At 34.7% G+C, this 22,543-nt stretch overlaps 1 protein-coding gene and 2 non-coding genes across 3 annotated transcripts; 2 read left to right on the top strand and 1 right to left on the bottom strand.

The window, feature by feature from the left end:
• Window positions 1-3,691: 3,691 nt before the first annotated feature.
• Window positions 3,692-22,407, bottom strand: LOC115448323 (clavesin-1). The gene is made up of 7 exons (XM_030175730.2): window positions 22,156-22,407; window positions 12,646-12,802; window positions 10,548-10,642; window positions 10,122-10,266; window positions 8,161-8,354; window positions 4,747-4,898; window positions 3,692-4,282 (listed from the first exon to the last, which is right to left on the bottom strand). The coding sequence occupies exons 1-7, from the start codon at window positions 22,159-22,161 to the stop codon at window positions 4,138-4,140; spliced, it is 894 nt and encodes a 297-aa protein (XP_030031590.2). The 5' UTR covers window positions 22,162-22,407; the 3' UTR covers window positions 3,692-4,137.
• On the top strand, window positions 6,050-6,166 carry LOC115448325. Its single transcript, XR_003939094.1, has one exon. It is a non-coding gene; the product is annotated as a U5 spliceosomal RNA (small nuclear RNA).
• Window positions 11,305-11,421, top strand: LOC115448324. Its single transcript, XR_003939093.2, has one exon. It is a non-coding gene; the product is annotated as a U5 spliceosomal RNA (small nuclear RNA).
• Window positions 22,408-22,543: the final 136 nt, after the last annotated feature.

Raw genomic sequence — 22,543 nt, 5'->3', positions numbered from 1 at the left:
TAAGTTTGATCATTTATTGCTTGCATTCGTTGGTTGCTGCCACGGCTCGCACGTGGTGTAAATGATACCGACCTCAATTGACCAACTTGAGGATTCATCCTATCTAACTTTTTAATAATAATCTGGTAATACATATACATATTCATGCAATTGGAATAATGCCGGGAACAAAAAACATTGTTTTGTTATAGGTACTTTCATACAATATTTTTTTTGTAAAGGAAAGTGAAAAGTGACGCAAAGTGAATTTTGACGACCAAACACTACATTTCGTCTAAAATTACGTATTTTAGCTCCATACAAATTAAATTTATTTTACCTCATTTTCCGAAAATTCAATATGTTCTAGCCTCGGACATATTATTGCTGTCAGTGCAAACAAAAACCAAACCAATCAATGCCAGTTATAACTATGAAATCCAGGTACAAAATGCTAAATCGTAGCCTAATGAGGTAACCATGTTATACATGTAGTCAACAAGAGATGGTAAGTACCATGGATACCGGAAGGGAGTGCAGGGCCCGCTGTCCGGAACAAATCACAATAAAAATAACTGAATTACAATGGGAACTATTTACCACAGAGATTTTATTATTAGCATAAGTAAATACCCGTGTGATTTTTATTTAAAAATATTATATGAAGTATCTAGTAAGTATACAGATGCACTCCCTAAAAGTAATTTTGCCAGCAGCCATGGTAAGTACAAAGATACAAGCAAATACATGGGTGAGTACCTTTATAGTTTAGAAAATGTATTATTAGGAGAAATGATAAAAATCATTTGAACGTAAAGAATAAAAGTGATGCTGTAGATAAGTAACCAAATGAAAAAAACAAAAAGCGCCATTTCAAAAGGTTTTTTTCTTATGCAAGCGTTTGTAGTTTTTTTATGTCTAAGTCGTCAGCGCCACTTTCTAAGCGAAAGTCATTCTCTGGATTTAATTACCTTGTGAGGTCAGTACGCAGGTCTTGCATCTTGTACTCTGTATTGTCTTATAAATCCATATTGATATTGTGAATATTAAATCAATTCTGTGTAGGTGACGGCTTCATAGCTAAATTGATTTTGATGTTTATAATATAAATTTTACTGGTGGTAGGTCTCTCACATGTTAGAGTCCGCATGGGGAAGTATCACCGTAATGTCTATTTCTGCTGTCAAGCAGCTGTGAGTAGTTATTGTTGTGTTCCACATAAGGACATAATAAGACTTAACATCTCATGTCTCAGGATGGCGAGTGCAGTGGAATACGAAACAATACTTTGTAATTCAAGGTGTTGGATGGTGTTTCTATTGTTTATGGGCGGTCGTATCGCTTACCATCAGGTGAACAGCAAGCGCGTTTCGTCATTCAAAAAAATAAAAATGTTATGAAGTAGGTAAGTTTAACCCTAGGACATAAACTAGGTTTTATCTATAACCGAGAAATTCATATCGTCTAGATTTAGAACATTTGATCTAGAAATTGAACCCGATACTTACCTACCCGGTTTAACGACATGTCGCATGGTTTATTCAGTTAAAATAACAGTTTTATCGTTTGCTTTTACACGCACAGATACAATAACTGTATATTTAACCGCGCAGTTATAACTGAACGTGTTTCTTGTATTCATGGGTTGAAATATTAACATTAGAAAACGGCTTTATTTGTCTTATAAGGATAAAGGAATAGGGATATATAGTGGCTTTGAAAATTCATTGTATAATTATATGTATTTTTTATTTTCATATATTTTTATTTTCACATATATTCATATAAGTTGGTTTCCACAGTATAATTAACAAAAAATACATGTTGTGTATGTTTATAATTGGACTCAATTATACCAAAAATTTACTAACCTACAAATTATCCAAAGTCTGCTATTAACCAAAATGCTTCGAAACACGCCAGATTCATTTATATCTGATACAAAAAAGTATCTGCGAACCAATCCACACATTTTTTATACATTGAATACTACAAGTGTAACAAATAACAATCCAAAATATCGTTTAAAACTAATTAGTTCATTTTGGAATTCAGTTCAAATATTTATTGTCAAACATTAATATATTCTATAAAAATAGTATTATTTACAAATTTTATTATTGTATATTATTAACAAATTCTAAATTACAAAAGTTCAAAATGTAATCTTGAGATCTTAGAAATTATTTTTGCTATACACTTTTATATTCTTACAAAATATATCTACTTATATAGTAACTTTATCACAGTCCAAAATTTCAAGTTAGAGCATATTTTATAATGTATGTCGAAGAAAAGATACGGTAAAAAAAAACTGTCAAAGTAAATAATACACTGAATATTAAATAACTACTTCCACGTTAATATAAAAGTCGATGGCGCGTACGGGTGACGTGGGACAATTATCGTCAGTCGATACTAGTCGCGAAGGATCCATATAACCCGATTTCTACCAGCTTCCCTTTCGTAATTTATGTGTGAAATTATCATTAGAAAGGTTTGCAGCCCGCATTTATGCATATACACTTGGGCGCCAGTAGGTACACGTCCATCACACAGTAATGGAATGTCAATTTGTAGGGTATACTGGTCTAACCCCTATATACCCTAGTATATCCTACACCGTCATACCAATCAAAACCCGCGGTGGCATACTTCGGCGCATACGGGACGACCCCGGGGTATCCTGTTGCTCTAAGATAGCTCGGAACCGTCATACGCCCAAAAATAAATCTCAAAAAATACAAGTCACTGAATAAATCTGCAACAATGGGAACTATCAACCACAGAGGTTTTATGATAAAGCATTTTCCAAATTTGAATCATTTGAATTTGAAAAAATCTATATTATACTAGCTGACCCGGCAGACTTCATACTACCTCATGGATAAATAAAAGACCTAATCTTTTGTATAAAATGATTTTAAAAGAAACAAATCGAATCCGTATTTAATAAAAAAAGCATTTATTGAATAAATAATTTAGCCTATCTCCTACATTGTCACTCACTAAAGAACGCAATTCTGACATAGCAATACGACTATTTTCTTGATCTGTCTGTCTCTGGTCATCAGTGCGGTTAGCACGTGAGGTAGCTCTTCGCACATTTGATTGACTACGACGACCTAAGTCAGGTCGTCTTCTCCTCGGCATCGTAAATTGTAATTAATCAAAGTGAGAAAATTTCCCGCTCATTTAGCAGTAAAGTGTCACTATCACAAAAAAAAGCACATTACTTGGAATGTCACTATCACAAAGGATCACCAAAGTAAAGAAAGTTCTCGCGCACGTAACCACAAAGATAGATATAATATCGTAATCAATGACTAATCGTAATAATACTTTTTCCGTGCTCTGAAATGCGACAGGATGGATTGACATATTAGTTGGTTGTCAAATCTAATGTCAAATATTATGATTGCGTTCAGAAATTTAACTTAAGATTCATAATTTAATTTGTGACAAAACTTAAGATTTATCTTTCGATTTCTATATAGTCTTATTAAAAAATAATCGGACAGATTAACAACTGAAGTTAGCTAAAATTGAGTTTCTCGAAGCCGACCACTATTTATGTACTATGTATTTTGAGACTATGCAATTTTGTCGCGTTCGCGATTCACTTTCACTTTTGTTGAGTTTCAGAACGCGATATTAGATCCTCCAACGCGCACGCGAATTTGAACTTTATGCAGCGGTAATAAATTACAAATTGACTCTACGTATTAGTTAGAAAACGTTTGTATGGGAAATAGAAAAATGCTGTTTTGAGGATTTTCCCGGCAATTATTCGAATTTTTCTCACCTTTTAAATCTTCCCTAGACCTCCACGAATAATTCAAGACCAAGATAAGATAAATCCGTTCAGCCGTTCTCGAGTTTTAGCGAGACTAACGAACAGCAATTGATTTTTATATATATAGATAGTACTATGTGTAGGTGCAGATGCTCCTCCTAAAACTAATGTTGGTGGCGGCCATGCATAGACATAAATATGTTGCTTCGGGTTCTATTTCGAAAAATTTCACTCTTCGACATTGGTTGACACTCCACCTGGACCTGATTCTACCACCAGGTCACTTTATGCTTGTACATAAGTACTATAACGATAGTGCCCATTGCAATGTTGTCATCAGGTTTTGGAAATACAGACTTATCCTAATCAACTCCATAGCCTAGATTTCTCATGTCATTGTCGAAGCTCTTATTTTTGTACTCCTTGATCTTCGTGAGCCACCTTTCTAAAGATACTGGATCACGATACCCACCGTACCGTTTTGGGAGACATTCTGGATCTACGTACCTGAAAATGGATTCATGGTTGTTACTTGTTATGACTTGAGTATTGAGATTATTTGTTTGTTGTCATTAATATATATGTAATAAAACAGAAAAACCAGATATTTGCATCGAAGAAAGGTAATAAAGAAGAAAGTGCGTGACTAAGGGAGAGGTCAAATTTTAAAGTTTTTATTACTCATTTTGGCATTGAATTTACATTATATAAGTCATTAAAACAGTCCATTTCTAAATCTAAATCAACTTGTTTTGCAGACACATAGATCTCTAACCGCAGTATTCACCAAGACTAAGTAAAAATATGTTACTGCAAATTGGAAAAAATATACCAGTAAATTAGCTTTATCACTATTACCTAGTGAAACATATCTCTTACAAATACACGTAAAAGAAACAATAATTTCTATACCTTCTACTTCTACAGTGTGAATCTACGTCATTAAACATATTTAAAGCAAATATACGAACCTGTGTAAGGAAGTGATGTCATAACCGTGCATGTAGACCTTCTTCCAGAGATCATCTGCTGGGGCGAGCCTCTTGAACAGCGGGAACAGTGTTTCGAAGAACCTCGAGCAGTTAATGATGTGAATCCCGCGTTGATGAAGTGGGAAGGAGTACTGTAAATATAATGGCAAAACAAATTCCTCTGTACAGTATAATCACAGCGAGTGACGATTTTTTTTAATACGTGCATGGCAAAGTGACTTACACCTGATGGTAAGTAGAGTGGGGTCCAACAGTATGTCGATTGACGAGAGATGATTACCCCTCGACAGTCGACACAATTATGCCGTCCTGTTGAAACCGAATATACACAGGCTAATCCCGGAACGCGACACACTTACGTGGGCCTATCGCGGTTTTTAACATCCTTGCGTACGGTGGTCGCTATCAGGCTGGAAATAAAATGTATTCTACCACCAGCAAAGGAAGGAAGAAATAGTGTGTTCAATTCTATTGCTATAACAATGGGAGATTTGATGAAGGATAGGTATGCCATTATGCTATTATCGTAGCTTTTCAAATAGCATTTATGCGTGAATTATATTCTATTGCATTTACAATGTAAGTACTTAGCGCCTGATCTTCACTGCTCAATAATATCATTTCAGCATTAAATATTTTCATTATTTTATTGGCAATTATAATATGATTATTACTGCAAATCACCTTAAGAATAATTATTTTTGGTCAGATCTTCGTCGTTAGCAAGTTTAAAATAAATTAATTGCTTTGTGGAGTTTATAAACTCAGTTTTGTTATTGTAACATTTAACTCGTAATGAAGCGCCATTGCTATGATGCTTCTGTTTATAACTGAAAGCGGATATTTTCAACTATCAGCTCTGGATGGAAAAGTAATTAATTTATAATTATTTCTTATATTTTAATAAGTAGAGCTATTTACAATGTTATTGTAAATATAGTTCTAGTATAGGCTTGGTTTAATGTTTTAGCAAACTATTTTTATGCAGCCACTAATAACACAAATTCATCAGTCATCACTTATGAGTAGATTTATCATTAAGGTGACGTAGACCAAGCATAACCCCCTACATAATGCTAATATCGGTCTAACTAGTACTTTTCACATAAAGGCTAACTAATCAGTAATAGAAAATGATGACATATACAATAGATCAGTGGCGCCACTAGAGTATGTATTTGTAGTTCGTTACACGCCAACAGATGTCGCTCGTACAAAATTACATCGCGCTATGGTTTGGTTGCAAGCAAAACTATAAGTAGTTTGGACTTCGACGGTCTCGCCACTCTGGTTTCCCTTCAAAACGTATAAATCTTTCGCCTTTTACTAAAGATTTCCGTGGAGGGGAACACTCAAATGAGTCTATAAATATTTTTGAATGCTCTGCGCACGCAGGGCTTATTGAACTTGAAAATTGTTATTAAGAATTAGAAACCAGAATGTGTTGAAGTTCTAAAATTTTCTTAATTTTATTACGAGTATAATAGTATTACTGTCATATTGTGTCGATTCTCAGAACAATGACAGGCATAGAAGTAACACTATGACATTTGAGTGTACTGTGTCTTAGACAGCAAGAAATTTAATTGTGTTGCGATCCCTTCTGACATCTTATCGATATCGATAGATGCTTTGTCTATCGGCTATGGTAAATTCACAGACCTGCTAAAATAAACACTTTTCGGTCAGTCAACTACAAACCGTTGCAAATTGCTATTTTAGTTAAAGGCTAAAAAAAGATATCAAAACCCTGATTTGGTATTCAAGTACCAAAAAAAGTCTGGGTATATAAAAGCACTCGGTAAAAAGCTGTTAAAGTACAATAAACTATAGAACTACCGGCGTTCTTCGAGCTAAATTTTGTCCAATTTCGTTTGCTATTTACAGCAGTTTCCATGCCTTCCGAAACGTCATTTACTAAACACAAAAATGGTTTTGCATTTAGATTATTAAATTAAGAAACTGTTAGAAATTTCGGAAGGAATGGAAACTGCTGTAAGTAACAAACAAGAAATCGGCCGGAATTTCGTCTAGGAGAAAGCCAGTACGCCTTCTGTTCTTTTCTGACTTTCTTAGGCATTAGAAGATACCCAAGAGGTGGGATTTGACAGAAGCTACTAAAATGGGACAGTAAAATTAAAACACAGCGGTATCATTCATGTCACATATGTCTGATAACTTATTTCAATGTTAACAAAACTTTGTCGAAATGCTTAGAGCAAACACGGTGCTGTTTTTTCCAATGTCAATTGGGACGAGCTATGGCAACGATCCATTTTTGCCTCATAGCATCATCTGTAGGGAATCTGCAATGAAACACATTGTATGAAACACACTATGAAAATCAGATAGTTTCCTCGACCCCAGCCTTCGCGCACGGTTTCCAAGTGGCTTTTACCACTACACCACCGTATATTAAAAGTAAAAGGCAATTTATGCAAAATAGTAAACTACAATATACCAACATCTATGTTATCGAAAGAATATGCAGCACAACACTATTGAACACGACTACGTAAATTGGTAAAAATGAAAAATACTTAATAATGACTGGATCGAATGGCCAACAGCAGAATATAATATGACTACAGCATAATAAAGTATAATTTATAACACTTTTTGCACTTATGTACAGGGTTTAAGCAAATATATTAGGTTTTTTGTTTACTCACCGATGGAAGCTGATGATTTCAGTTTCATTTTCTTTACGAGAAGAATGAGATTTACACCCCACAATAACGCAGGCCATTGCTTGTTCCTAGGGCTATATTTTACTTAAACAGCAATGTGTATTTATTAAAATTAACAACAATAATTTTACATAACATGTAGCCAGTTTAGAAAAGTACGCGCTGAAGTATAACGTAACTAAATTGTGTGAGCGCGTTTGTGACATTGTTTTGAGATTGGCAAGTTGGAACATTTGACATTTTATTTGCTTTTTAATTCGGCATCATAAAGTGGACCAAAGGTAATCATTTGATTATTTTAAAGTGTACGCAAGCCGACCTTAGCAACATAATATTTGTCTCGTTCTTTTCAACGGTTTTGGCCTATTAGAAAAAATAGGATAAGTATATGAGCGTAATTTAGATTCCTTCTATGCTTGTTCTTGTTCTGAGTGTCGATTCAATGTAAGTGCTAATGCTTCAAAAAACTAGATATATTTATATACAATAGATTGTAGCGCTTAAAGAAACCAAAATAGTGTTTTTCTACAAAGTTTGCATGTGGTTCAATTAAGTAACACATGCACTATCCTTGCTTAGTTTTAAATCATTTGGGACTAGTATAATCCGAAAATGAATTCTTATTGTACCTTTAATACTGGTATGACAGAAAAAAAAAACAATTAAAAAAAATTGTGTAAACAATATTCTCTGGGCTCCTTACCCCCATAACATTCATGGCTTGTAAGGCTATTGACGGCGAGAACTGTCTCATGTGCTTCATAGTGAGACCCTCGCAGTCCAGCAGGCCGGTGCCGCCCACTATCTGCAGCTTTGGCTGCATGATGCCGATCTCCAGTAGCAGAAGACATCCTCGGATCAGGTCCTCCACTGGAAGCTTGTCTGGGTCCCATAACCCTGAATATATTAGACATTGCAGTTATTACTAATAAAGCAGATAAAGTGTAAGAGCAAAAATACATGACCAGCGTAATGGTAAGTCCAACGCCTGCGTATAAAAATGAGCAACAGCCTCTACACCTTCGTTTTACAAAATATTGCTTGGAATTTATCTTATGCTTTAAATAGTTAGCCTCATACTGTCTATTACATTGGCTACGACGGCCATTAAGCCGGAACAAAACAGTGGTCCTAAAATGCCATCTAGTGGCCTGAAGCAATGATCACCAAAACGATATTACCGTAGACGGAAATCGTTTCAACATGCTTGCTTAATTATAAATCCCTTTCAGCCGAATTTCGACCATTGTTACCAATCTCGACAGAGATCAGTTAGGTATGCAGCAGATATTATAGTGCACAAGTGGGTGCGCAATAAACAGATGCACTCTCTGTTCCTTCATTCTCATAGTCCGGTGAGATGGCAATCCGACGTAACCGAAGAGATCCGGTGCAGGGCCAACGGCTTTACGTGCTTAGTTATAATAGTTCTATTACATAATTGTCTCAGAAGTATTTCCAAAGTACATTACACGAATAATCAAGGTTCAAATTTGTTTCAAGTGTAATAATGATTTCCAAACGACATTTGGATACAACGCTGCCATTAAAATCATATCATTCGTGTTGCCTAATGTCATCCATTACGTTACGTCAACTATTATGTTTTATTTTAGGTTAAGGTCTGATGATAAACATTATCGCTATAGGTGATTACACTGATAATGGAATGAAAAAAATCAAAGACAACAATAATATTTCACGCTGTAATCCCTGAAAGGGTAGGCAGGGTCGTAACTAGGGCATCCTATTTTTACCCTGTGTGTTCCGTCCTAGGACGTGATGGGAGCGTGCCTATCGCTATATCAACACAAATTACAATTCCACGTTAACTGAGCAGTAGAACCCAATATCACTTTGGCTGACCAGGGATTTGAACTCGGGACTTCAGAGCGGTGGTCGTACCGCGCATGCTATACACTTACGCTACTGAAGTAATAGGTACAAATACATAATTTCGTAGAACATAAAGGTTTTATAATGATTTACGAAGTATTCCTTCAACAGTGTGTATCTTGTATTATGAACTAGTTTAATGGACCTAATAAAAAAATAAATAATAAAGTCAATAAAGCAACCGATAATTAATATAGATGTCATGTATGTATGTACGTGTCAAAGGTGGATGTAGTGGTGTTGAATTAAAGTAACGACCTTAGCCTCTATAGTATTTTAAACTCCTAATTAGAATACCGAAGCCTATTTATGTTTAATAATCTTTCGTTCAATATCGCACTGAATAAATATTAAATGAAGTAGACATATTTTTAAAGAATTTCAAGCCTCTACTCGCGTGACTCGTTTATTTGATTGAAACCCAGTCACAATTTTTTACCCGATCCGGGATTCGAACCCAGGTCGGGCCAAAATAATTGTTCTTCCATCTTAAACTTTAATCAGTTACTGTTCGAAGTCAGGATTTTGGCGGTGTGATACCCCCGTGTCTCGGAAAGCATATAAAGACGTTGCTCCTGCGCCTAATGTCCGGTCATGTCGGATTGCCGTCTCAGCGGACTATGGTAGTGAAGGAATAGAGAGTTCACCTGCGTATTACGCACACACTTGTGCATTATGATATCTCCTGCGTACTTGGTGAGGTACTGTTGAGATTGGCTGTCGTGGCCAAAATGCGGATAGCAAGGAATAAATTTTGTTTGAACTAACCTAATCTGCAAATAATGATTCTTCCCACATCAGGTCTGTCGTAGAGTACTCCTTCGAAGACGCTCCCGAGCCGTGTCAAGCCGAACCAGTCCACGTCTCGCCATAAGTGCGGATTCGCTTCTCGGAAATTGCAGTAACGTACTAACTGAAAATATTTTTTATTTATATAAATGTAGGCTGAATGTTTCGGCTTCCTGGATGCGCGGGCGGATTAAAATAAAATGCCCGCAAGATGGCGTTCTCGAAAATCCGCGCAAGGTGAACGAGGAACGCCGAAAAAAATTGTTTAAAAATGGTATAAGTAAGTAAGAAGCTAATAACATAATTATAATTATCAATTTAACTCATATATTTTACTTATTATTTTAGCATTGTATATCTAATTTTTAATATTAATTAAAAAAATATTCTATATTTCCGACTCACCAAACGATGAGCCCGCGCTGGTATCGACTGTCTGGCTCTTAGAAATCGCAGCAAATACGCGTCATCAGTTCTGTGTGGGTGACACTCGTTTCTTTCTGAAAAAATATTACACATAATTACATAATACACGTCTCTTAATATTCGTAATCCTGAACTGAGGTGATATCAGCCAGCACAGCTGCTGTTGTGGTTTTATTGAGCTCACAGTAGTATATATCATCCTGTTTATATTGCGCTCAATAGTTTAATAATGTTAACATTGTCATTTATTACATTTAACAATTTACATAATATGCTTCTCAGCGGAGGAATCGATAAGTCAAAATGTGTGGTGAAAATCTCCGCCTAGCACGCCATACAGCATGCATTAAAACTTATAATTCACACTATTTGTATAAAGGACGTGTATGGATGTCTAATGGCTTTTTTTATGGGACTTAGGTCTACTCCCGTTTGGCAAGCTTGATGATGATACGATGCATTTGACTAAGAAATTGAGTTTTTCTGGCTCAGACTCTTAACCAGTATAGAAAACATGAAAGTTTTTAATATAAAAATTACTTAGAAGTACTGACGGTCATATTTGTAAAGAATGTTAACGAGCAACAAGTCAAAGAAATTATAATAGATTAGTGGCGCCCTCTATACATTGACATGTATTTCGGTATATGCCAATAGATGTCGCTGTACAAAATTACATCGCGCTATGGTTTGGTTGCAAGCGAAACTATGAGTAGTTTGGACTTCGACGGTCTCGTCACTCTGGTTTCCCTTCATAACGTATAAATCTTTCGCCTTTTACTAAAGATTTCCGTGGAGGGGAACACTCAAATGAGTCTTTAAATATTTTTGAATGCTCTGCTCACGCAGGGCTTATTGTACTTGAAAATTGGAGTTGGCAGTAGTAAAGTGTATTTTATGGGTTTTTAATGTCGCTACGAGCATTTGAAATCATAGTTATATTTAAACTTTTATTATGTACATACAGTATGGTACTTTGAAAAATCTTGGACTTTACAGTGTCACACAACGCTCAGGAATGACCATATTATGATGTTTCTTGTTTTGGTGCCTAAGTATTGTTTTCAAATTGTAATATTACTTCCGCATTACCTTATTATTATTATTACCATTTCCGCACTACCTGAATATCAGTAACTGACAAACATTGGATCGAAATATGGTAATGTGTACAATTATAATTATCTTAGAGAGTTCAGACGTATAAAGACCAAAGATTTAATATGAAGAACAAAATAATTAACATAGTTGTTATTTACAAAAAAAATTTGCAGATTAACTGAGAATTCAGATTCATATTCATATTTAACGTGTCAGGGATTTTTATGCAAAACACTTCGTAGGATTACGTAAAATCATATTTGTTTTTAATTCATTGTTATCTCTTCGTACATAAATTCGCACGTCCTTCATTTTGTTGCCGTGTCAATATATTATAATTCAACTAGCGACCCGCCTCGGCTTCGCACGGGTGCAATGCTGATGCTAAATACACTACAGAAAAACTGTGAACGTTGTATATAAAAACATAGCGGCCCGCTCTGGCTTCGCACGGGTATAACATAACAAAATAACAGTATTTCTCCACTATTTAATGGATACATATAAACCTTCCTCTTGAATCACTCTATGTATTAAAAAAAACCGCATCAAAATCCGTTACGTAGTTTTAAAGATTTAAGCATACAAAGGGACATAGGGACAGAGAAAGCGACTTTGTTTTATACTATGTAGTGAGGATTATATGTAAATATAAAATTGGGTTTTTGTATGGTTGGCCTTAACAGACCTACCACACGTAAAACAAACATGGCCTGGGCCCTTATACTCTATCCCGCACGTTATTTTGACAGTGTGTAACAAGCACATAACACAACGCATCATGTTTAGGACTATAGAAATTTGGCTTACAGAATACCATTTCATGCACATTACTCGAAGATAACATGACACGGCCGCGTTACGCGTTTACACTACCATACAGAATAAGGGCCCTGTTTGCTTGCTGTATAAAACAGCAATATAACATTTTTGGGCTGTATTATTAAATCTATATTATAAAATCTTATCAACCAACCTTTAATCAAATTCCTGAATTCCACAATCTTCTTATTCCTGGTGGTAGGGTCCTCTCCACACAGCACGAAAGCGTCCTCCTCGGAGTCAGGATCTTCGTGCCGGTTCATCTCTGCCTGGAAGGCGATCTCCTCAAACGACCACATCTTGATATCAGTCTGGAAAAGGAAAAATTTAAACTGTTATAGAGTGAACAAGGACTTTGAGTCAAATTTTATTTAGTTTATTTGAATACATCATCATCATCAGCCGTAGGACGTCTACTGCTGAACATGGGCCTCCCCCAAAGATTTACAGATCGACTTATTGTAAGCGCATCCAGCGTTCTCCTGCGACTTTTATGAGGTCATCTGTCCACCTCGTGGGTGGACGTGCGAAGCTGCGCTTGCCAGTAAGCGGCCTCCATACGTACTACATTTGAATACATAGGCAAGTAAATTGCATTTATGTACTTAAATGTAAATGATGTTTATGACTAAAAGGACAAAGGACATCTAAGACTGTATCATGTTATAGTTATAATTTAGTTTAACGTTTGGAATGCTCTAGACCAGGGATAGTGATCTGATAGCACGTGACAAAATAATTTGAGCACGCCATAATTAAGATTGCCAATAAAAATATCGTTAAGACATAAAAATCAAGAAAACGGGCGTCTAAATAGCTAAGACCGGCTCTGGATGACGGGTTACGGGCACGTATTTCTTTTAATTCATATGGGCACGTTAACCAATAAAAGTTCGCCATTTCCGACCGAGAAAATCATTCTAATTTCATTTTTTCATATATTTATTTACTTGTCGGAAGGGTAATAGCCATTAGGCTAACATATCTAGCATAATAAAATTACATAAACATTTAAATGACTAATTAAAAACCTCTAGCTATAAAAATGGTAGTATTTCTAGGTAGTAAATTTTTTATGTCTTAATTCCTGGCGCCAATGCTGGGAAAAAGTTTTGATAAGTTGGCATTCTCCTGTGCTATACATGTGTGCAATACATGTCCTTCCATTTTAGATATAAATTTGTAACCTTTTAACAGCGGTAGTAATGTTAGTCCATTGAAATGTTACATTTTTTAGGCCTTACCTTGCGTTTTTTAGAGGACGCAATTTTATTTTTTTGAAGTTTAGGGGGGGTCAGTCTAAAGCTAAAACCAAGTTTGTGGGGTCGCCACCCTTGTCCCACGGCCGCCATCTTGAAAATAGGGGTTGAAATGGTTTTTACGATGTATCTCTTAAACTATTTATCTGACAAAAAAAATGTATACACATTTTTTGTTGCAAATTAAATTCTCTACAACTTTGGTTTAGTAACTTTTGTCGTAGAACTATAAATAAAAAAGTTATAAGCGAAAATGTTAAGAAATTCAATGTTAAGCAATGTCCATTGCAACGTCATCAGAACGTGTGTTTATAAGGTTCATAATACTTTTTTGTACTCATTAATACCCAAATACCCAAGGGACCATTAGGGAACAAAAGAACATCTGCCTGCTATTATTATTATTATTTCTAACCTCTCTTATTGTAAGAATAGCTGATAATATTGTGTTGAAGTTGTCGTTCAACTTATATCTTTTAGTTGTGCTACATATATCCGTACGTGCGGATGTATTTTATTGTTTTTAATTCTGCAGACGATTTCGAATGATTTTAGACACGATTTTAACTTTAGTGAAAACTACTTTTTTTATTAGCATTTTGTCTTTTAAAAGACTTTTAAAAGTCAAAATGCTAATGAAAATCTTACTTACGACAAGTTACCACTGATTTCTGACCCCGAGTATTATTGTCCATGCATTGTTGTAAAAGGCAGTATAGCCAGCGTAATTACTGGATATTAAAAGACTTTACTTCTTATGTCTTAAGGTGATGAGGGTAAATGCCATTCAACTACAAAAAAAATATTGGCAGCATGTAACCCTACCCTTCTCTTATACCAATTCTTTTCTGTTATAGCCGGTAAAATATCCATGTTACTATTGGATGATGGAAATTACTCAACATTGGGTGAATCACCTTCTCGTTAGATTTAAACCCTATTATGATCAATTTGTAAACATCGTAAGCACTGTCTGCGAAGATAAGTAAACTATATTATTCTAAAGGCATCCGTTTACTTATGCTTCATTAAGCATGTTGTTTGCACAATCAACAATCCCTGATCCTTCGAACCTATGGAATAATTACTATTACACACTGGCATCAGCCCGAAAGTCTTCCCAGATGCGATCCAATTTTATCCTTTTAAAGTGGTCTATATTATATTTTTTTTTTGTAACACCCAAATTTTAAAATTCATTTCAATTATAAAAACGAGTATCGTTTACCAGTAATGAAGGGTCAATATAACCCGAGTCCTGCCGGATTCCCTTTCGTATAATAATAATAATATCAGCCCTGTATTATATACTGTCCCACTGGTAGGCACGGGCCTCCTCTACTACTGAGAGTGATTAGGCCTTAGTCCACCACGCTGGCCTAGTGCGGATTGGTAGACTTCACACACCCTCGAAAATTCCTAATAGAGAATTTCTCAGGTATGCAGATTTGCTCACGTTGTTTGCCTTCACCGTTAAAGCAAGCGATAATTCACAAAGAATACATACATGATTTTTTCCCCTTTTCGTAATTGATGTAAAATCATTACAACGCTTTTCAGATTTCATTTATACACATTATTAGTACCTATTAATTGTGTAGGGTTACTTTTCGGTAAATTCCTCTCTTCGCCACTGTCATCTACGTTACCATGAAGTTATGGCTTTGAACCCTGGTGTATGAAATCTTAAATGTATTTTCTCGATATTAAAATCGAACTGCGAAATTCGATTGATTTGAATACCAAAATCAATGAGACTCTGATACATCGGTACCACAGAGCACATCAATACTTGATGCTTTTGTTCTGGTGAAAGTAACAATGGTTCAAGATTTTGGAGAAAGTTCGTAGGTGAAAACCTAATTTAATGTAGACGTTCAGTTGGTGAGCAATTAAAGGTACTTTGTATACATACTTAAGGGGACAATATTAATGAATTCAAATTAAATTTGTTAACGTTAATTACTGATTTTGTAATTTGTATTTATCGCCTTCGGCTTGCTAGTCGTCTGAGGTACCAAGAAACATATAGCGTTAGGGAATATTGTAATTTGTAATTGGTTATTGGTGAAAGAAATATTGATATTTAAGTATCCAACGAGTAGGACTTTGAAACAATCAAAAACTTTATCTTATATCTTATCTTACTTCACTTTCAGTGTTGTTTCTGACTCGAGCTTTTTTTGCTCGGGTTTATTGACCACCCGCTCTAATACCTTCAGGAAAGAGGTGATTCAGTCTACCTGTTGTTCCCCGTGTACGAAAAACGTGTCCCATAACACTTTGCTCAATATTATCGATGTATGGATTGTTACTTGTTTTTAGAGGATGTTGATATTATCTTACAAATATTATAAATACGCAAGTTTGTAAACATGTTATGATTGTTACCGTTGAAAAGATTTGGATGATATTTTGGGACATAAATAGAGATGTCTTAGATTATCACGTAAGTCTACTTATTTTTTATACCGATAATTTGCTTCCATGGCATATAAATTGAGTTTTATATTAATTTTTAAGTACTGGCGCTGGGTTCGTACCAGTGGCGCTATGAGACAGTGATTTAAATGCTTATGTAATGGGAAAGGCTGTTTGAATGGGCAAAGTCGCGAGCAATACCTAGTTCTTAATCTTTTCAATACTCGCCAGAACGAACAACTTTTCCTAAAGGCACGGTTTGCTATATTTTCTTCTCCACGATATCCACTCAAGTGTGAGAATTATTTAATACACGATGCGTTGTACGTTACTCGTGTTCCCATTCGGTTTACGCTCTAGATATTTTAACATGTGTATGTATGTGAAGTTTTGATCGTGGAGAATATTAATGACCTTCTTACTTATTCTGAAGGTGGCTGAGGAATTTATTGCGTATATATTGTGTTCGATAGGGTTGTAGGGAATTTTAATTATAGACTAGCTGTGGCCACGGTTTCGTATGCATGGATAACTTTTCGATATACTATAGTAAACATACAAATCCAAGGGTGAGTAATACAGTGGAACCGTATGTTGGCGGTGCCCCTGCCGCTGCAGTGCCATGTGTAAATGCCCTATTATATTTTTTATAACTTACAACTAATAGAATTTTTATTCCGTTGCAGCGCCATGACACGATGTGTAAATGCCCTATTATATATTTTTTTAACTTACAACTAATAGGATTTTTATTGCCTGTGTAAATTTTTGTGTTTTAATGTGTGCTTATGTGTATTGATATTGGATTTGCTAAAAGTTATAATTATTTATTTAAATTAGGAAAAAGTTGCATTTTATTTTGCCATGGAGGCGATATTTGCAAACTAATCTACACAACGTTTAGACGTCATCTTGATATTAGAATATTTGAGCACTAATGACCATATATATCGTTAACTTCATTATTTTAATACAATTTTCACTTTGATCTATTAATATCTCTAGTATTAGTAACTATTACCTGGTTATTCTTTAAACATTTCACTTACACTATAACTTAATTCTTTTCAATTGTGCTGGAGTTATAAAATAACCTTTTTCAATATGTATTCCTATTTCTTAATAGCCTATTCATTAGATTAATGAGTGAAGAAACCGTAAGTAAATACAAAATATGATTTATACGGACTTTGTACTACGATAGTCGCAGTATCGTGTTGATAATGAAAGATAGATTGGGTCATCAGTCACATTTAAATGTATAAAATAGGTTTACTTATATATATCAAATCAAACACATACCTAAATGTTATTGTTTAGACTTCTGAGGCCACATCTATATTAATATTTTAACTGAATTATATGATGAACCCTAGGTTGTCGTTATTTATTTAATTTCTTTCTTTCTATGACGAGACGAAGTTGCCGTTCCCCTGATGGTAAGCGATACGACCATAAACAGTAGAAACATCATCCACCACCGAATTGAATTACAAAGTATTGTTTGGTATTGCACTGCGTTCGCCATCCTGACACATATGTTAAGTGTTATATGTTACACTCGCTACAATGTTCTTCAAACCGGAACACAACAGTGAGTACACATTGCTGCTTGGCGGCAGAAATAGACAATGCGGTGGTTGAAATGAAAGACCTACCACCAGGGCCCTTATTCTGTATGATAGTGTAAACGCGTAACGCGACCGTGTCATGTTATCTTCGAGAAATGTGCGTGGAATGGTATTCTGTAAGCCAAATTTCTATAGTCCTAAACATGACGCGTCGTGTTACGTGCATGTTACGCACTGTCAACATAACGCTCGGGATAGAGAATAAGGCCCCTGTTTGATTATAACATTATTTTCTGTTTTGTGTGTGATACATGATGATTTCTTGTCAGTTATTTTTTTATTTAATTTTTATCTACCTTAAAATATAGATGGATATAAAAACATTAAAAAAATCTTCCGATAGCGAGACTCAAACCCAAGCCAATTGGTTAGAGATTCAAATTAAGGAATCTCCTCATAATTTATTATAAGTAAAGTTGTCCATTTAATCATTTTAATTGTTACCTAAGTGTTACCATTCAGAAGTATCTTTGTTTTGTAATATCAAGGTCGGTTGAGCGAATTTCGATTCAAGTAATTGTCACTTTCTCGCATTCGAAGGAAAACGGGTCGCGTTTATTGCTTTCGATAAAAATTTTGCGCCGATCGATCTTACGTAATAAATTAAATAATTAAAAATATCAGTTTTTCACTTTGAAACTAAATCAACCTCTATAGTAAATGTATTAATGCTTAAGTTTATGCATATATTTTGATGTTAAACGCCCTTGTGAAGGAGTTTTCCCGGGACAGAAAGTAGCCTAAAGCCTTCCCAGGGTCTTAAACTATTTCCATATCAAATTTCATAAAAATCTGTTCAGTAGATTTTGAGAAAATCGATAACATAGGTACAGACAGACAGAAAAGGGGTCTTTGTTTTATAATATATATAGATAGATAATAATAATTCGTCCAATTAAGTTGTGTATATAGAACTACAGACATTTTATTTTACAGTATACTTATGATGAAGAAACTGTTGTTAGCCTATTTCAATTTTATTTTCTAACTGCGCGGCGGTTATATCAAAATGCCATTGATACAAAAGGATTATGTTTTTGTAAATTAGTTTTTATCTTATGTCTAAAAAGTTTCTTTAGATTTTTAGAAGCTTTAGGCTATTATTTAGAAAGTCAGCTGGACAGCCGTTATAAAATCTTTTATTAGTCGGTAGACAGAAAGGTGTAAATTGAATGCATCATTTTTATTCAATAGGTTTCGTATGCAAGTCAGCCCGGCAACGTCGCAATGTGTCTATTTTTATTTTAATTTAGGAACAAATAAGGTTCATGTTTGAACTATAAACACAACCCACACCATTGTCCGCGTATGAACATAATATAAGTAGAATTGAAAATATTTATAAAGGAAACTGACTACTCAGGATTATTTGATAATTTAGCGAGCTCGAGAATTGTCATTTTTTTTAATTTTATATTTGAGAAAGAGAAAATATAAATATTTTATATTATATTTATTTTTTCTATTAGTGGCGAAAGGTGACATTTCCGAAATTGAATCCGACACAACATATAAGTATTATAAATATGCTTAAATGTGGTTTGCAAATTGTTCCAATGATAATTAGATTTTACATAAGTTACAAAAGGCAAGCCGGTAGGAATCTGGTTATATGTATATTAAATCGGTATGTGTGTATTCTAAAACGCCTTTAGCAATTGTTTTGATAAACCTCAGTATAGCTTAGCGAATAATCTTGTGAAGTTTGGTAGCAATTGGACCACTAAGAGTCACTTAATTATGGTTTATAATTAGTACTACTCTACTACCCTACTATTATACTACCATACTTAGTATGCAAATCTTGGATGGCTGGGTAGTCTACGAGAAATCGGCAGTATGGACGTAGAATTACAGTTTAAAGTACATTGTACTAAGAACAATTACTGAACTTCAAGCGGTAGAAAAATAATATTTTTTAGTTTTGGTGCTGGAGGACAATAATTTCATTTTTGCCGTTTCACTGTACTATGAGAGTGAAGGAACAGACAGTGCACCTGTGTATTGCGCACACACTTGTGTACTATAATATCTCCTGCGCACCTGGCTGATCTCTGTTGAGTGGCTGAAATACGCCTAGGAGGCATTTTAAAGTTTTATGTAGCACTTCCAATCTAAATTTAGTGTGGTTGCTACTATTTTTTATTCTTTATAGGTTGGTGTTTATTATTAGAGTTCAATCTAATTAGAGAGCAATCTGCTCGTCTCATCATTTATTTCTATAAAAAATAAACACATTATCAAGTACTTCTTGTTTTAGTATTAAATTAATTCGCGGAAGTTTAGAGTATCGTAGGTGTATGTAAATTTTGACCTTTATACTTTAATAACAAACATTTATTGTTTGTCTGTTATCTATATTGTTATATAAAGCTAAGGAGTTTATTTGTTTGTTTGAACACGCTAAACACAGCAACTACTAATTCAAATTGAAAAAATCTCTCAGTGGTGGATAACTCATTTATCGATCATAACATTATGCTATGACCAAAGGAGCGAATCGTCAAGGAAAAATGTTGCAAAAGCGGGGAATATATTTTTATACTTTTTAAAAGCTTCCGTTGCGTTCGCTGTGTGCGAATTGTTCCTCTTGAAAAGTTATAAAAAAAGTCCGTGAAAGCACGTGTCTATCTTTTAAGGCCAGCTCACTTTTGTTCTACATTTTAATGTTAATCAAATATATTATAATAAAATTGTAACAGGCCGATATCTGTACATTATAAATATTGAATATAAATGAATATCGGGGTCTTCATTATACCGTACAGATAATAAATAGCATAAGGTGCTTTAAAAGAAACTAAGAGATTTGCTGATTTAGCCCCTGTCTCACCAATTACAGTTTGAAACCAGGTGTACTTGAAGTGATTTAAGACTTATGAGTATTATTTATGAATTCAGACGAAAAGGTTTCTATACCATTGCTATCTAACCAACTTAGTGTCCGTATATCACCTGGGTCCCTCATTGAAAATCAGCGCTACAGTATCAGTCATGCTGGTACTGCAGCATGGAGCTGAATGAGGGTTCCCATTGTTGGCACAATAGGTATAATTTTGTATTTTTTCTCTAGGTATATGTTTTGTTTGTCTTTGCTTGTATTGTACATGTTATACTGTTATTGTCCCAATAATAAATCTTTCTTTCTTTCTTTCTTTCTAATCTTTCTTTACTTCTATTAGAACTAAACGGTTTAAATTACAAGGTTTTCAGAACTGTTTGAGAACTTTACAAAGTTCAATTTGTTTTAGCTTTTTCAGTTTCGTTATTTTCAACAATAAAATAGTGTAAATAAGTTGTTAATTCATGCAAAGTAGTAACTGATTCATGAATTAACTAATCTTTGGAATAGGACAATAGATACTAGGATTTTTTTGATGATGATTATTCTTTGTTGCAACGGGTTCAACGTATATCTAGAAATTCAACCCTTAAGAGAAGAACAGGAGAGAGGAAGATTGAGAATGACTGTTATAGAACCGATCGAGATAGAATCGGGAGAAAAAGCCGAAATTATGGGATGTTTCTACTATGTTTTTGTTGCAAAATATTGCAAAGAATTAATAATAATAATAATAATAATATCAGCCCTGTATTATATACTTGCCCACTGCTGAGCACGGGCCTCCTCTACTACTGAGAGGGATTAGGCCTTAGTCCACCACGCTGGCCTAGTGCGGATTGGTAGACTTCACACACCTTCGAAATTCCTATAGAGAACTACTCAGATGTGCAGGTTTCCTCACGATGTTTTCCTTCACCGTTAAAGCGAACGATAAATTCACAAAGAATACACACATGATTTTTAGAAAAGTCAGAGGTGTGTGCCCTTGGGATTTGAACCTGCGGACATTGGTCTTGGCAGTCCGTTCCACACCCAAGTAGGCTATCGCCGCAAAGAATTAAACTATTGGTTAAATAGATAACCCTGGTTTTAAGTATTTTCCGTTTTCTTTATGAATATAATAATAATATTTGTTTTAATAAATTGATTGCTGTTATTTTTTCAATTTTAGATTTGAATCGATTCTGTTTATTTTATTATACCTATGTTAATAATATTTAATTCTAAAGACATTAGCGGATTGTTTACATTGAATCATTGTTTTGTTATTGTTAAATAAATATTGTTATTAAAACATTATACAACGTTAGTGGACTTACAAAATAAATAGTTTTTACGTCAATTCACTTGAATCGTGATAACATATTGACGTCAAGTTTCCCTAAACACAACGTCAATATATTATTGCGGTAAATATTAACAGTTTAACATTAGCATATTCTGTAGACTTACATTTGTCTAAATCAGGTAATTATTATACTACAAAGCCTAACCAGTTCAAGTCTTACCTTCATTATAGGGCTTGTAATCTCCTTTCAAATCTGCAATCCTGGTACTGTAAACTACACAACCACGTAACTCACACAAACTAATCAACCATTGCACGAAAACAATTCACTTCACAATATAAAAGACACCTACAATCAATCGATTGTCTAGATTTTTAAACATAAAAAATAATCGATTATTTATCGATTTTTTAACGGTTAACACGAGCGCGTGCGCATGCGTTTCCGTGACAAATGGTTATTGTGGTGCAGAATAAGGCCTCCTCCACACGGTATTGACCTTGCTGGCACGAGAGTTGTTGAATTGTCTATCAGTTCACGTGCGGTGAGCCTAACGGTAGTGAGTTCGTCGACACGGCTGTGGTGCCAACGAAGGGCGTATGGCGTG

This window comes from Manduca sexta, chromosome 8, assembly GCF_014839805.1.
Source record: "Manduca sexta isolate Smith_Timp_Sample1 chromosome 8, JHU_Msex_v1.0, whole genome shotgun sequence".
Taxonomy (NCBI): Eukaryota; Metazoa; Arthropoda; class Insecta; order Lepidoptera; family Sphingidae; genus Manduca; species Manduca sexta.
This window is presented reverse-complemented; position numbering and strand designations above follow the sequence as displayed.

Bases quoted from the DNA above. Each gene is read 5' to 3' on its own strand.
- LOC115448323 (XM_030175730.2), bottom strand. The intron at 10,267-10,547 runs GTGAGTCGGAAA...AAATATTTTCAG, and splicing joins CAGCGCGGGCTCATCGTTTG to TTAGTACGTTACTGCAATTT. The intron at 4,283-4,746 runs GTTCGTATATTT...ATCCATTTTCAG, and splicing joins GACATCACTTCCTTACACAG to GTACGTAGATCCAGAATGTC.